This window comes from Cucurbita pepo, chromosome 18 (genome assembly GCF_057944985.1).
Source record: "Cucurbita pepo subsp. pepo isolate OVF chromosome 18, ASM5794498v1, whole genome shotgun sequence".
Taxonomy (NCBI): domain Eukaryota; kingdom Viridiplantae; phylum Streptophyta; class Magnoliopsida; order Cucurbitales; family Cucurbitaceae; genus Cucurbita; species Cucurbita pepo.
This window is the reverse complement of record NC_141815.1, coordinates 11275068-11289966: the sequence shown is the minus strand read 5'-3', so window position 1 is coordinate 11289966 and position 14899 is coordinate 11275068. Positions and strand designations below refer to the sequence as shown.

At 38.3% G+C, this 14899-nt stretch overlaps 4 protein-coding genes, 3 non-coding genes and 1 pseudogene across 8 annotated transcripts; 6 read left to right on the top strand and 2 right to left on the bottom strand.

Annotated features, from left to right (window-relative positions):
- Positions 1 to 732: 732 nt before the first annotated feature.
- Positions 733 to 2400, bottom strand: LOC111780558 (NAC domain-containing protein 100-like; annotated as a pseudogene). The gene is made up of 3 exons (XR_015413821.1): positions 2228 to 2400; positions 1886 to 2151; positions 733 to 1455 (listed from the first exon to the last, which is right to left on the bottom strand). The product of XR_015413821.1 is annotated as an NAC domain-containing protein 100-like (transcript).
- Positions 2401 to 3918: 1518 nt separating this feature from the next.
- Positions 3919 to 7400, top strand: LOC111779623 (DNA ligase (DUF1666)). Its single transcript, XM_023659708.2, has 6 exons — positions 3919 to 4103; positions 4186 to 4498; positions 4818 to 5112; positions 5202 to 5588; positions 6606 to 6823; positions 6898 to 7400. Exons 1-6 carry the CDS (start codon positions 3946 to 3948, stop codon positions 7141 to 7143), a joined length of 1617 nt encoding a protein of 538 aa, XP_023515476.2. The 5' UTR covers positions 3919 to 3945; the 3' UTR covers positions 7144 to 7400.
- A 626-nt stretch (positions 7401 to 8026) lies between these two features.
- LOC111779622 (uncharacterized) lies at positions 8027 to 9753 on the top strand. Its single transcript, XM_023659707.2, has 4 exons — positions 8027 to 8229; positions 8717 to 8895; positions 9019 to 9079; positions 9200 to 9753. The coding sequence occupies exons 2-4, from the start codon at positions 8750 to 8752 to the stop codon at positions 9476 to 9478; spliced, it is 486 nt and encodes a 161-aa protein (XP_023515475.2). The 5' UTR covers positions 8027 to 8229; positions 8717 to 8749; the 3' UTR covers positions 9479 to 9753.
- Positions 9754 to 9892: 139 nt separating this feature from the next.
- LOC147787370 (LOB domain-containing protein 41-like) lies at positions 9893 to 12087 on the top strand. The gene is made up of 2 exons (XM_087119639.1): positions 9893 to 11337; positions 11453 to 12087. The coding sequence occupies exons 1-2, from the start codon at positions 10977 to 10979 to the stop codon at positions 11986 to 11988; spliced, it is 897 nt and encodes a 298-aa protein (XP_086975765.1). The 5' UTR covers positions 9893 to 10976; the 3' UTR covers positions 11989 to 12087.
- Positions 12088 to 12485: 398 nt separating this feature from the next.
- TRNAN-GUU (transfer RNA asparagine (anticodon GUU)) lies at positions 12486 to 12559 on the top strand. Its single transcript has one exon. It is a non-coding gene; the product is annotated as a tRNA-Asn (tRNA).
- A 99-nt stretch (positions 12560 to 12658) lies between these two features.
- Positions 12659 to 12732, top strand: TRNAN-GUU (transfer RNA asparagine (anticodon GUU)). The gene has a single exon. It is a non-coding gene; the product is annotated as a tRNA-Asn (tRNA).
- A 75-nt stretch (positions 12733 to 12807) lies between these two features.
- Positions 12808 to 12881, top strand: TRNAN-GUU (transfer RNA asparagine (anticodon GUU)). The gene has a single exon. It is a non-coding gene; the product is annotated as a tRNA-Asn (tRNA).
- A 327-nt stretch (positions 12882 to 13208) lies between these two features.
- Positions 13209 to 14667, bottom strand: BBX16 (B-box type zinc finger protein with CCT domain-containing protein). Its single transcript, XM_023660362.2, has 2 exons — positions 13789 to 14667; positions 13209 to 13627 (listed from the first exon to the last, which is right to left on the bottom strand). Exons 1-2 carry the CDS (start codon positions 14650 to 14652, stop codon positions 13412 to 13414), a joined length of 1080 nt encoding a protein of 359 aa, XP_023516130.2. The 5' UTR covers positions 14653 to 14667; the 3' UTR covers positions 13209 to 13411.
- Positions 14668 to 14899: the final 232 nt, after the last annotated feature.

The following is a 14899-nucleotide window of genomic DNA, read 5'->3' as shown; positions in this document are numbered from 1 at the left end:
GAGCAACGGATTCCTCAAGGCTTCATTGTTTCCTTCTCTCTTCTGCAGCTGAAGTGAAGTGCAAGATTCATGTATCAATTCAGCCAATGATCCAAATTTTTTCTTCCAAGTTCTAACCAGTATCTGGTTCTGTGCCACTTCCAAATGGCTCCTTTTGATAAATTATTGTGTATCTGTTATTCCTTGCTTGTAAAGAAGGTCAATATAGGAGGCCCCCTTAATGATTTTTTTAACAGGATCATAAAGTGGGATCCTTACACAATTTGGGTTCGAGGGACTCAAAACTTTGAAAGCTTCGTTGTTTGACTTGTTTGTTCTTAATTATTGAGAACTAATTTTTTTTTCTTTTCTTTTTGTACGTTGAAAAAGCACATCTTTTGAGATTTGCAATTTTGTATCGTAGATTTTAGTTTGAATGAATGAAATGATCCTAAATTGTACGAACATAGCGTGTCAATTTGAAATGATAGAAGATTAATCATCTTTGTAATAGGATATCATGTCGGCATTTGATTTAGCTCGTAATAACACAAAGTAAAAGAACATTGATGGTAACATTTTAGACTATATGGGACAGTACGCACGTGCAAGTGAAGTTAATGTGACATGAAAGTCAAAGTCAAACAATTAGGTTTTCTTTTGAACCACATGTTACTTTGACTTTTAAGAAACTTCAATTTGGAGGGTTTATAAGTCAACTGTTTATGTATCGAGATACTATATTTGCTTGGTAAACGGTAAGTTCAGAGGCACTAAATTTCAGCGACAATATATTATTAGTATCTTGTCCGCTTTGATCTGTTACGTATTGTCGCCAGCCTCATGATTTTAAAATACGTCTACTAAGAAGAGGATTTCACACTCTTATAAAAAAAAGCGTTTCGTTCTCCTCTCCCACCGATCTAAGATCTGATTTGAAACAAAGGGTCTACTAATCCCTAAAACTTGGCTTATTGAAACTGACATATTAGGAAGTTTAAGGAGAGGGTCATCTCTCTGTCACCATAGGGAGTCCAAGTTAAATGGTTGCTCCTGCTGTTGCTGCTGCGTTGAAGACTCAAAGACTTTTGAAGAGGAAGAAGGTTGGAAGCAGCTCAAATGGTGAGTTCCAAATCGAGCATCAACACCCCTTTGATGGAAGGCTGGAATTTGCAATGCCTTGAGAAGAAGAGAATTGATGGAAAGATTGGAATTAAGTGGACATGATGAAGGTGAAGGAAGAGCAGTGATAGAAGCTGCTTCATTTGCTGGTGCACCCCAATTCGTGTTCATCATATCAACCATGCAATTGTTTTCATATGTTTGAGCTGAAATATTGCTGAAGTTACTGAAATTTGATACCTCAATGTCTCCAAATTCATTCATATTTGAGTTTGTCTCACAACATGATGACAACTGCTCTGCCTTCTTTCCTGTGTTTTGCTTCTCAAACACCCTGCAAACTACCCATTCTTCCTGAAAAAGAGTAAAAAAAAAAGAAGCTAACTCCGAGTAATAAATGGATGCAAGATATTTGTGTAACGACCCTGGCCCACTGTTAGTAGATATTGTCCTCTTTGGACTTTCTCTTTTGAGCTTCCCCTCAAGGCTTTAAAACGCGTCTTAGGGGAAGGTTTCCTATCGTTCGGTGTCTAGCTCTAATACCATTTGAAACAACCCAGGCCCACCATTAGCTGATGTTGTCCTATTTGGGTTTTTTCTTTTGGGCTTCCCCTCAAGGATTTAAAACGCATCTACTAGTGGAAGGTTTCCACACCCTTACAAAGAGTGTTTTGTTCTCTTTCCCAACCAACGTGGGACATCACAATTTGTCTATAATAAAAAGTCAAATATAGTATCATAACGGAGGACTAAATATCATCAAATATTCACAAAAACAACTTACCTTCGAGCGTTTGAAAAAATGGTTGTTTAGTGAGCGGTATTCATGCATAACCCAGTTACTTTTCACACCTCTCGGAGCTCTTCCCTTATAAAACACGAGAGTTTTCTTCATTCCCACCAAAACACCATCGCGAAAGATCTCCTTATCTTTTCCCGTCGTCTTCCAATAACCCGCCTCGGTCGCTCGATTGGTCCGAAGCCCAGTCGGGTACTTCCGATCTCTCAAGCTGAAAAAGTATCACTCCTTCTCTCCCATCGAAGCTTTAGCTGATGAGTTACAGTAAAAACAATCTAATTATATCGACCCCTTAACAAACATAAACCCGAAAAAACATGAGATTACCAGGGAGATCCCAAGGCTCATTGTTGTTGAGATCCACAACCCCAATTGGTTTAGAAGTGAAAGAAGAATCAGAAAGCTTGTAATTGAGATAATAACAAATGAGTTCTTCATCAGTAGGATGGAATCTGAATCCAGGTGGCAGATTTTCCTCCTCCATTCAACAACTCCTAAGATCAGCTATTATTTTGAAGAACAACAACTACATATATATATATATATACACGAAATTGGATTCTTTTATCTTCTTTATTACAGCTAACACGTTGACAAAGATGTGCATGGAAATATGGGGTTTTCTACCGTTTACAAAATTACCATAATGCCATTGCTTAATTTCGACTAACCGACAATATCAGCTAGCGGTGAACTTGAATTGTTACAAATGATCTAAGTTTCAACCACCTACGCCCGTTCTTATCCACTCTTGCTAAAAGGGAGTAAATGGTAATTATTTAGAGTTGGAAGAAATGGTTTGTAATTAAAAAGTTAGATTACATTTAATTTATAATTAAAGAATTTAATATTGTTAGAACATTCTATATGTAAAGTAGTTTGAAACGGTAAAAACGTAAGATTATATATATATTAAGGTTATTATTTTAGTAAGAGTGGTTAAAAGGGTGACCAAACCACAGGACTGCGTATAAAATAAAAATAATAAATAATATTAAAATCCAATTTCCTAACTACAATTTTGATTAAATTTTAAATACACTACGTAATTAAAATCTCTTAGCCTTCTAGAAACTCACCCACATGCTTATTTATACTTACTATATATTCTAATTTCTTATAATTCACAAATTTAGCTAAATACAAGGTAACAATAATTTTATATTTTTTTATTTATTTATTAATTTGAGAGCAATTCCAATAAAATATAAATAAAATAAACTTCTAACTATTTTTTAAATTTCAATCTTAATATAAATATAAATACTTTTTTTGAAATAAAATATTTTATTAAACATCAACTTTAAACCAAAACACTTCCTTAAAATTTCAGAAAAGAAACCTTAGAGGCAAAGGTAAGGACAAGCATGCAGCTGCCTAAAAAATTATAAAAATAAATAATAAATAAAAATCTCTAATATATTCTTTGTCCCTATCTTTTGTCTTTACCCATCTTAAAAATACAATGGAAACTAAATTTACACTAACCGAACTGATATATCTGATATATTAGCAGTCTTATCTTATATTTTTATAATTATTTAAATTTCGATATTTATTTGAAAAAGGCATCTTATTTCATTTGTTCTAATGCGTGTACTTTAGTTTAAGTTTATATATATATGAAATTCATTGAATTACAAGTGATTCCAATTAGTTTGTTGAGGAAGGAAATTGAGAGTATGGCTTAAGTTATATATATATATATATGGTAAAGTAAAAATGGGTTCAATATTATTTTAAAAGTATATACTTGGCAAGTTACAAATCTACCCCTCTCATCCTTCACAAAAGGGGATCATTTAAGGGTTAAATACGTCATTTCGTACATGGGATTATGGACAAAGGAAACATTCTTCCTTTCTCTCGTTCTCCTTTGTATATCTCACTCTTCTTTCTTTTTTCTTTTATCTTTTTCTTTTTTTAATAAAATAATAATAATAATAATAATAATAATAATAATAATAATAATAATAATAATAATAATAATAATAAAATGTGTATGTATGTGTTGTTAGGAGGTGATTTTAGAGCAATAATCCAAAATGCAATATTATTGGTCTAAAGAAGAAGAAGAAGAAGGTGTTCTAAGGCTATTCTACAATCTCTCTTCCTCCTTCTTCCTTCTCTTCTTCTTCTTCTCCTTCTCTTCTATTCTCCTCTTCAAATTCTTCCACTTCCTTGGCTCTCCTCTCTTCCCAAGGTCATATTCATGCCCAAAAACCCTTCTTTTTCTCCCTTAATCTCTCTTTTCTTCATGTATTTCTTCTTTTTTTTTTTTGCAGGAATGAATACGAATATGGATACGAGGTCGAGGACGACAAGGAAGAGGAAGAGGAAGAAGAAGAAGCGGGTGGTACCGAGGTTGAAAGGACAACGTTTCTTGATAAAGAAGCTGAAACTAGGATGAGCCGGTGGCAAAGCCAGCTTCCTGATGAAGAAGAGTTGTTGTTCATAGATTTGGAGGAGCCTTGGCTCATGGAATCCTCTGACCCACTTGCTCAAATCAAAACTAGTAGCTCGGTTTATGAGTCCCCACAACCGTTGCAACGAGAAGACGATAACGATGAAGATGACCCGATGCCAAAAGAACTTACAGTGAGTTTGAAATGACTTCTTATTCTTTTACTAGTAAACAAACATTTTTAGCTGATAGAAACCACGACTCTCTACAATAGTATGATATTGTGCACTTTAAACATAAACTCTCGTGGGTCTACTTCTTGTTTCCCCAAAAGGCCTCATACTATCTTATTAGTCGTAAAAAAATATATTTGTTTTTTGTTTCTCCAAACGGTTTTATATTAGTGAAGATATATTCCTTACTTATAAATCAATGACCGTTCCTTAAATTAGCCAATGTGGGACTCCCTCCTAACCATCTTCGACATTAACTTGGAAAGTAACGTCGGTGCAGGACTCGGAGCAGCTCGTGAGAAAGATAAAGATCTTGGTGGAGGATGATAAAAGAAGAGATGAGAATGGAAATTATTTGGCATTTAGGGATTCATGCACAATTGGATCAACATCAAAGAGCTCATCAGAGTGGAGAAGCTCAATAAACGGTAGAGACCACTCAGGAACTGAAGATCCACTCTCTTCCTCTTCAAGGAGAAGCTGCCCCAAATGGGAATCCTTCACTGTTTTCCAGAAATATGATGAAGAAATGATGTTTCTTGATCGAATCACAGCCCAAAAGCTTCACGAAACAGGTCTTTACTTTTTGACCCATTTCATACTTTAATTCCTTCCACCTTAAGTAACCAAAAGATTCTATCTTGGAGTAAATTTTTTGACACAGAGTCACTGAGGTCAATTAAAGTGTGCCCAAGATCGCTATCAGAGAGGATTGTTCATAAGTTTGGGAGCATGAACATGAACAAGAAGGCTTCTGATGTGAAGCAGAACCCATATCATGAACTGGAGGCTGCCTATGTAGCACAAATTTGCTTGACATGGGAGGCTCTAAATTGGAACTATAAGAATTTTGTGAACAAGAAATTGAGTTGTTGCAGGAGAGATTTGGACGGTGGATGTCCTGGCAAAGTTGCTCAACAGTTTCAACAGTTTCAAGTTCTTCTTCAACGTTATGTTGAGAATGAGCCTTATGAACATGGCCGTCGCCCTGAGATTTATGCTCGTATGAGACTCTTGGCTCCTAATTTGCTCCAAGTCCCTGAATTTATAGGTACAATTTTGTTTAAAATTCCAAAATACTCTTGTTGTTCGTATATATATAGATGTAACGGCTCAAGCCCACCTCTAGCCAATATTGTCATCTTTGTGCTTTCTCTTTTGGGCTTCTCCCATAACCTTTAAAACGCGTCTGGCGTCTAGCGTCTGCTAGAAGAAGGTTTTCACACCCTTATAAAGGATGCCAGCGTCCTCACTGGCACTCGTTCCTTTCTCCAATCGATGTGGGACCCCGACTAAATCCACTCTCTTTGGGACCAGCGTCCTTACTGGCCCACCGCCTCGTGTCTACCCCCACTTCGGGGAGGCTAACACATAGTCCACTGTCTAGCTTTGATACCATTTGTAACGCCCAAAGCCCTCCACTAGCACATATTGTTCTCTTTAGGCTTCCCCTCAAAGCTTTAAAACGCGTTTGCTAGGGAAGGTTTCCACCCCCTAAAGGTGTTTTGTTCTCCTCCCAACCAATGTGTGACATCACACTCCACCTCCCTTCGAGGCCCAGCAATCTCGTTGGCACTCGTTCCTTTCTCTATTTGATGTGGGATCCTGACCAAATCCATCCTTTGGGGCTAGCGTCCTTACTGACACATCACCTCGTGTCTACCCCTTTGGGGAATAGCGAGAAGGTTGACACATCATCTGGTGTCCGGCTCAGATACCATTTGTAATGGCCCAAGCCCACCACTAGCAGATATTGTCCTCCTTCGCTTTCCTTCTTGAGGGGGGGGGGGGGGGGGGGAATTTCCACACCCGGTGTTTTGTTCTCCTTCCAACTAATGTGGGATATCACAATAGATGAAACGCCTAGTACCACCATTTTTGGTACCCTTAAAATTGAAAGATTGAAATGATTTATAAGATGTAGATGAATGGTTTTCGTTGATACGTTCGACATATAATAACTTTGTTATAAAGATTAAAGTAGGTTAATACTACTTCTAAAAATTCATAAATAATATGTTTTTTTTTTAAAACAAAGTACTAACGGTATTGATCGTGAATTTTGAAGATTCAGAAGAGGAGGAAAAGGAAGGAGGCGGGTACGGGTCAAGAATATCGTCGCCATCTTTTCTAATGATCATGGAGGATGGAATAAGAACATACATGAACTTCTTGAAAGCAGATAAAGAGAGACCATGCGAGATCGTAGCTTCATTTTTCAAGAGAAAGAAAAGGGCTGCTGTTGATCCAACTCTCCTCCAACTCATGAAGAAAGTTAACCAAAAAGTAAGCAAATCATCCAAAAACATGACTTCATACAACTTCAAGATTCTTATTAATTGTTATAATTATGAGTTTAGAAGAGGATAAAGCTTAAAGACCTTCGTCGTGCTGGGAAGTGCTTGAGGAAAAGGAAGCTCACCGTGGAGGAAGAAATGGAGATCTTGATGGCTCTTATAGACCTAAGAGTGGTCTCTAGGGTTCTAAGAACCGCGGACTTAACCGAAGAACAGCTCCATTGGTGCGAGGCTAAAATGAGCAAAGTTCGAATTTTGGATGGGAAACTCCAACGAGATTCCTCGCCTCTTTTCTTCCCAGCTCATTAAGATCACTCTCGACCAAAAGTGGATATCTCCCATTTTAGGTTAAAAATACTTAGGCCCTCGAGAAGACGAGATTCGAACTAGCAACCAGGGCAGCTTTTGAATTAGGGTTTATTTTTATTTCGAAGGATCAAGAATAAATAGGTTTTAGCGGGAATAAAAATGACCAAGTTTTTAATAACGGATTCATTTTAATTATTATTTTATAGTTATCATGTAATTGTATGGAATTGAATAAAGTTTTATATTTTAATTCTGAATTAGTTTTATAATTTTGTTTATTTTAATATTGTTATATTAGATTGGGCCTAACTCAACGGATAGATCCAAATTCGACTTGGATGGGTTGGTTCATGGGTTGGGTTGGGTTGGGCTGGGCTGGGCTGATCAACCGTTGACCTTGGACTGGGCTTGAGGACTTTTGGGCCCATAATGAGAAAGTGTTTATTTTATAGGTTTTGTTTTTGGAATTTAAATCTAATTTAACCTAATTTATTAAATAATAGAATAAAAAATTCCAAAATATATATTGAATTAAATTAATTTTGGAGAGATGGGAGTTATTGTAAAAAAAAAAAAAAAAACCACTCAGTTTATTGGACTTAGCGTTATAATTTCTCTTTTAAAAAAAGAACAGGAAAATAAAAAGAGCATGTGTTATTCTTTATTTTTATTTTTTATTTTTAATTTTAATTGACGTTGCAGATCTACAAATTAAAATTAATAAATGCGTGGCATCCGGAATCATGTGGCCAAAAAATCTCCCAGAGTGGGGCCCACTGAACTGAATGAACGGCTGGAGATCCGACATCGTGAATTAACGAGAAAATCAACGGTTGAAAAATACAGTATCTGATGCTCGTTGGCGCAGATTAGAATGTCTCATCTCCAATTCCCAACCTACCCATCATCTTCATCCCTGTTCTATGAATAGTGAACTCAAAGTCCTCTGCAACTCCTCTTCCTCCATTTCTCTTCAAATTCCTCTCTCTCTCTCTTAACCACTGAAACTCTAACTTCTCTGCTTCTCTCTCTCTACTCCTCTTCCTTCACCAGACGTTTCTTTCCGCGGAGGAGCCGCCATTTCAGGTATCTTCTCTTTCTCTCTGTGTCTGTGTTGGTTGGTTATCTATTTGTTTAACAACATTTTCTGGTGGTGATTGTTTTCCGGTTTGGATTGCTTGTTTTCTGCTCGATTCTTCAAGAATTTTAGGCTTGTTTTTTAGTTTTCAAATTTTGGTCGGATTGCTTGTTTAGAGCCTCGGGACGTGATTCGAATGTTAATTGAACAATAACCTTCACTGGAGAGGAGGATTAATGGGAGAATAAGGTTTACATTTCTACCGATTTCAATTTTCCCCCATTGTTGATCTCCCGAACTTTTAGCGGGTTGTTGTTGCTGATCGAGTCTTTGAGCTTTTGTGTTGTGCATATCGATGTCCTTCTCTAATTTGTTAAGAGATCAAAAGAAGTCCTGAGTTGCACGTAATGAGAGTTCAAAATGGGATTTGTTTCTATCCACTTTGCTGAAAAATCTAAGTTGCCTGAAAGGTGTTTGTTTATTTGTTTGTTGTAGAGCTTTAAGTTGTAAGGAGGAATATCAAAGAGAATGAACAGGTGGGTTTACGAGCAGAACGCCATGGCTGCCTGCCAAGAGATGAGGATGGAATCTGTGGTTTGTCCTAAGCCACGCCGCTTGGTTCTTCAAACCCTTCCTGATAATGACCCCATCACTGCCCATAGATGGCCCATCGGGTCTGTTAATCCCAATTTAAACTTCTTTTTGCTAGAATTAGGACCTTTCTGCTTTTGATTATGTGGATATGAACTTGAATCTCTGAGAATAAACTTCTGATATATGAATATGCTTCCTTGCAGCCATGCCAAGACTGGAAATTCTAAAGCAGGAGCTGAATTTCTTGATATGATCCTCGCTAAGGTTCTTAATTACTCTCTCTCAGTGTTTATCTTGATTGATGACTTATTTCTGTCGTGTGTAAGATTGAAGAGTTACTACTACCAACACAAACTTTTAAATGTGATTCTTTTTATATCATAGGAAAGTTTTGGTGAAAATTTAAGCCACCAATTGGCAACATCTCCCCCATTCTTTTGGGGGTCTCCACCAAGTAGGACTTCCAACCCTTTAGTCCAAGATGAGCAATTTGGTAATGGTAACAATATCTACCAACTTTGTGAAGAACCCCCATCTCCATCAACCCATAAAGGTGGATGCACCCGTATGAAATTTGGGCATCGACCTGCAGCAGTCCGAATCGAAGGATTCGACTGTCTCGACCGCGATGCCCGAAATTGCAGCATTTCTGTTGTGGCTTAACCAAAAGGGAGGCAGCCTAGGTTTTTTAAGTGGAGGAGATTTGAGATAGGGGAATTGAGTTGAAACTGATGCGTTTTTTTTTCTTTCTTTTCACTAATGTGTAAAGTTGTATATAGAAGAGTCAATCAAATGCATGATGGATGTTCATGCTGAGTCCTTTTGTTGTTGTTGTTGCTGCTGTTCATCAAATCTCAAAGAGATGTCTCTGTAATTAAGGTGACTAATGATGTTTTAGACAATCTAATCCGAGGAAATAAAGAAGAGAACTTTCTCAATTTTGTTTCTGTTTGTTCATGTTTTCTTTACTTCTATACCCTCGCACTCTCAATATTAACATATTTGGGGGGTCACTTTCATAATTTTGCATAAAATGAGGGTGTAGGAGGGACTAGAAAATATGGCCACAAAGGGATGGAGGGTTGGTGGCCATTTTTTTCTACTGCAAATGGGATGATGATGGTTTTTGAGAGTTCAAAAGATGGTAACTGGGAATAAAATATGAGCCGCAGATTTGGAACCATTTCCCAATACCTTGAATGTGAAACTTGTCTTTTAGTTTGAGTTTAGACAGCAGTGTGATAAACCAAGAATCCGACATGTTGTAATGCTTCATCGCTTTCTTTTCCTTCTTTTTTCTGCTGTTGTTCGTCTTATTCTTGATGGATAGTCTCAATCTCACAGCTAACATGTTAAAATTTCTATGAAATTTGTCGTTTCATTTTCAGAAGACCAAATTCTATTTCCTCGTCGAACGAAATCTTTAAACATTCTTGCTCCTATGCTTACATTTATCTATATTAGTCAAAATGTTAACGGGGCTGAAGTTTAGTCCTTGGACCAAGTTTGGACATATTCGATCCTTGAACTTTAGGAACCTCTAATAGACTTGGGAACCAAATAGGCTTTAGGTTTTTCTTGGGCTTCCTTAGAGAGGACAATATCTATTAGCAGTTGACTTGAATGATTACAAATGGTATTAGAGCCGGACACTGACACTGAGTGTGAGTGGTAGGCAAGAGTCCTTGTTGGCCCCTAAGGGGTTAGATTATGAGATTCCACCTTAGTTAGAAAGGAGAACGAAACATTTTTTATAAGGGTGTGAAAATCTATTTCTAACAAACTCGTTTTGGCCTTACTCTGACCAGTTCTTATATTGTTCGTTTTGATCCGTTATATATGTTTAAAACATCTTTACTATGAAGAGGGTCTAGCCCTACTCCGATTAGTACTTCGTCACCGTTCTTTGTCCCTATTGCATCCCATGAAATAAAATAAAATTGGAAGTAAATAGGCGGATAAAGATAAGGTGGGAATAGCCGCCGCCGAGATGCTAAAAGTCTGAGTTGATTGAAACGTGGAAAAGCAAGCGTGTGGATTTAGCATCTGAAGTCTCCTCCTCGTCTCAGACTGTGGGCGCTCCTTCCTCGCCCTCAGCTTTCCTCCCTTTGTTCTTCTACGCCTTTCTGAGCCATTTGTTTAGTATAATTAGTGGAATTGGATGAGAACTCGCAGCCGTCAACAGACACTTCCCCAATGGGTAACAAAACCAGAGAGTCACCAAAACTGGAAAACCATTAGCGCCCATCAATACAAAAACAAAACCCACCCTCGTTTCCTTCCCCATTACGACACAACTTTCTTTCTCTTCTTCGCAATCCAATCATCGGCCATGCGTATGAGCTGCAACGGATGCCGAGTTCTTCGCAAAGGCTGCAGTGAGAGCTGCTCCATCAGACCCTGTCTTCAATGGATCAAAACCCCTCAATCCCAAGCCAACGCTACTTTCTTCCTCGCCAAATTCTACGGCCGAGCTGGCCTCCTTAACCTCATCAATGCCGGCCCCGACCATCTCCGCCCTGGTATTTTACTTACCCATTTCTTATCTCTCTCAGTTTCTCTGTTTTCGATTGCTCTGTCTTCGATTACTCTGTTTCAATTACTTATAACTGGATTTTTGTTTTGTGGGTCCTTCAGCTATTTTTAAATCTTTGCTGTTCGAGGCGTGTGGCCGGATTGTCAATCCGATCTTCGGGTCGGCCGGATTGTTGTGGTCCGGGAGTTGGCAGCTGTGTCAGGACGCCGTGGAAGCCGTTCTAAATGGCGCACCGATTCCGCCGGTTTCTTACGAGATGGCGACGTCCCACATGGGCCCACCTTTGAAAGGCTGCGACATCCGCCATGTGTCCAAACAGCAAGGCTCCGGTCTCAGTGAGATAAAGAAGCGGCGGAGGTTCAAGCGCAAGCCGAAGCCGAAGGAGGAACCGGTTATGTTACCCGAGTTCGTAGTGGATGGACCGACCCGGATTTCATCGGAGCCCCGGTGTTTCAAGTTTGAGTTGGACAATCTAGCGGGCCATGTGTCGCCGGAGAAGGTCTGCGGCAGCGAACATACCGAGTGCTTGTCGGTGGACACCGCGGAGGCTTCTTCGGTGGGCCAGGGTGGTGGCGTGGAGTTGGAACTTACGTTGGGGTTTGGGCACGGTCGGATGCTGACGTGTAAAGAGAGATAGATGATTTTGCTCTCGAGAATTTTGAAATATTGTACAAAAGCAAATTTGTATTACTAAAAAATCACAAATATATTGAATCACAGATTAAATTATACACAATACCCTCTCATATTTATTAATTTTCAATACTTTGAAATTTTACTTTTTTATTATTCAACTTTGTAATTTTATTAAAATAATAATCATAAAATTTCAATTTTTTTAAAATTATCTTTTATTATAATAATAATCGTGAATGGTTAATATAATGATACATTATTCACTTGCCAAAATCACCGAAGTTTTTAAAATATTGATATCAAATTAAATTTAGTTTATGCTTCATATTTTCAAAATTTAAATTATAGTGTTGATTTGTATTTTATTTCTTCTATTTCGAAAAGGGACAAAAAAAAAATTAGAAAAATTATTATTAGAGAAAATATGGATTTAAAAAATATTAATCCTGTCTTCTATTTTTTAAAAAACTAATTTTCTATGATATTTTCATCGAAGCCGCTGGAATAGCTCAGTTGGTTAGAGCGTGTGGCTGTTAACCACAAGGTCGGAGGTTCAAGCCCTCCTTCTAGCGCTATTTTATAATCTTATTGTATTATTTACAGTATTAAAGGTCAAGCAGTTTACAGAGTGAAATAATTAGTTAAAATATAAAATTAATGAAATTGCATCTGCTGGAATAGCTCAGTTGGTTAGAGCGTGTGGCTGTTAACCGCAAGGTCGTAGGTTCAAGCCCTCCTTCTAGCGCTTGTGTTCGTTTTCTATTGTATTATATTTTAATTTATAGATATTATTATTAAAAAGTTATCGATATTGCTATCTGCTGGAATAGCTCAGTTGGTTAGAGCGTGTGGCTGTTAACCACAAGGTCGGAGGTTCAAGCCCTCCTTCTAGCGTTTATTTCGGAATTTTCTATCTTTCCTTTTCTTTCTCAAGTTTTATTTTTCTTAATTTAATTTCTGTTTTTCCTTTACTATTTTTGGATCTCCAGCTGTTCCCCAAAACAATAGTAGTTAAAAAATTTCCTCTAATTCACTCCTAATTGGCATAATTATAAAATTATATGGGCTAGAATGGCTCAGTGGGTTAAAGCATGTGGCGGTTAACCACAAAGTCGGAGGTTCAACCCAACAAGATTAGAGGTTCAACCCCTCCTTCAATGTCTCATATCTTTATATCTTAGAAAGAAAAAAGAAAAAGAATAAGAAAATAAGAATTAGACATAGTAATAAGTTTGGTTTTAGTTTATTAATAAAAATAGAAACAGATAGAGGAGAAGGAGGTCCTTTTAATATTGTCACTCCCTCACAGTTGTTGTAGAAAGAGAAAGAGAAAGGAACTTGTAATCTAAACAAGTTCGTTCCATCAAAGTACTATTATGTTACAATCATTCTTATACCCTAAAATCCAAAGCTTCCAAAAAAGATTAACACAATGGTGTTGCTGTTCTCTTCACAAACCGACCTTTCATTCTTGGTCTCTTCTCAGCGTTGAGCTTCCTCACTTGGTACCTTATTTTCTTCGAAAACAGCCGTGTTCTTCGCTTCTCTCTGTACCTCGACACTCTCGCCTCCCTTTCCCCATCGTTTCTCCATCCTCCTCTCTCTCCATCTCCATTTTCATGCAAACCCCATTCCTCCTCCTGCACGAGTACACCCAATTGCTATCAATTTATGGGTCGAACCAAAAGTTAGCATTTTTAGTAGCTAAACTCGATCGCATTGATCGAATCAGGGTTATGAATCGTTTTTGTTTTCGTGCATTTGAATGAATTTTGAAGAAGGAAAGTTGATAGAATTTTACCCAACAATCATCGAGCTCGAATTCCGGCCGATCTCTTGTAGTATATGGAGAAGATTGAGTGTCCCAAGCGGTAATAATCGCATCGTAATTTAGCCTCAAGAATATGTTCTTCTTCTTGATCTTCTTCTTCACTTCATCCTCCACCTTATTGATCTCTTCCTCTTCAATTTCCTCCCCTTTAAAATTCCAATCTTGTACTAATTCTTCGTCTTCTTCTTTTTCATCTTTGACCTTAACTATTGTACTTCGATCGTGTTCTTGTTCTTGTTCTTGTCCTTGTCCTACTAACAAATTCTCTACGTTCGCTACGAATTCCGCAAGATCGACCTCCGACGGCAAAAACCCATCTCCAAAATCGTCCAATTCGTGGGTTAGTGAGAATTTTTCGTCGTCGAATAATGGATCAAACACGGGAACTTGTTGATGATGATGATGATGATGATGATGATGAAATTGGCGGTGTTCGTCTTCGTTGTCGTCAATTGAGAACCCTTCATCATTGCTAATCTCAGGAACAAGAGAAAAAACGGAAGCTTTAGTTGAAGAAATTTGTTTGTTGGGTCGTGGAGTTCTAGCCTTACGAGTAAAGCCCTTAAGCCATGGAGGGAGATGAGGTTGAGATTGAGGTTGACCTTGATGAATGGACTTCAACGACGCCGTTTCCAACCGAATTCGGTCGTGTCTTCTCGCAAGCTGATTAGCTGAATGGACCGACACATCACAAGCTTGACAAAGGAAAGCATCATCCGCCGCACAAAACCAATGCGCCCTTTTGCATAAACAAGCATCGCATACACGCGCCGTCCTCCCTCCCATCATCGCCGCCGCCGCCGCCGCCGCTGCCTTCCTCTCGCTTCGCAGCATAGCCGAAGTGGGGTTTGTCAATTATTGGCGTAGCCAGTGGACTGGACTAAAGCCTTTTAACCCCGAAGTGGGGGCTGAGGGTCACGAGGGGATGTTGCGCTTTTTGGGGCCTACAAAATTGGTGTCTATGGGCGTTGATTGGCTGGAGTTTTCAACGCCATCCTATTCCCTGGAATCTCATTGGTGGGGTGTCCATTGCAGGGGATTCCATGCATTCCCAAATCACTTCACAAATCTCTCTCAATTA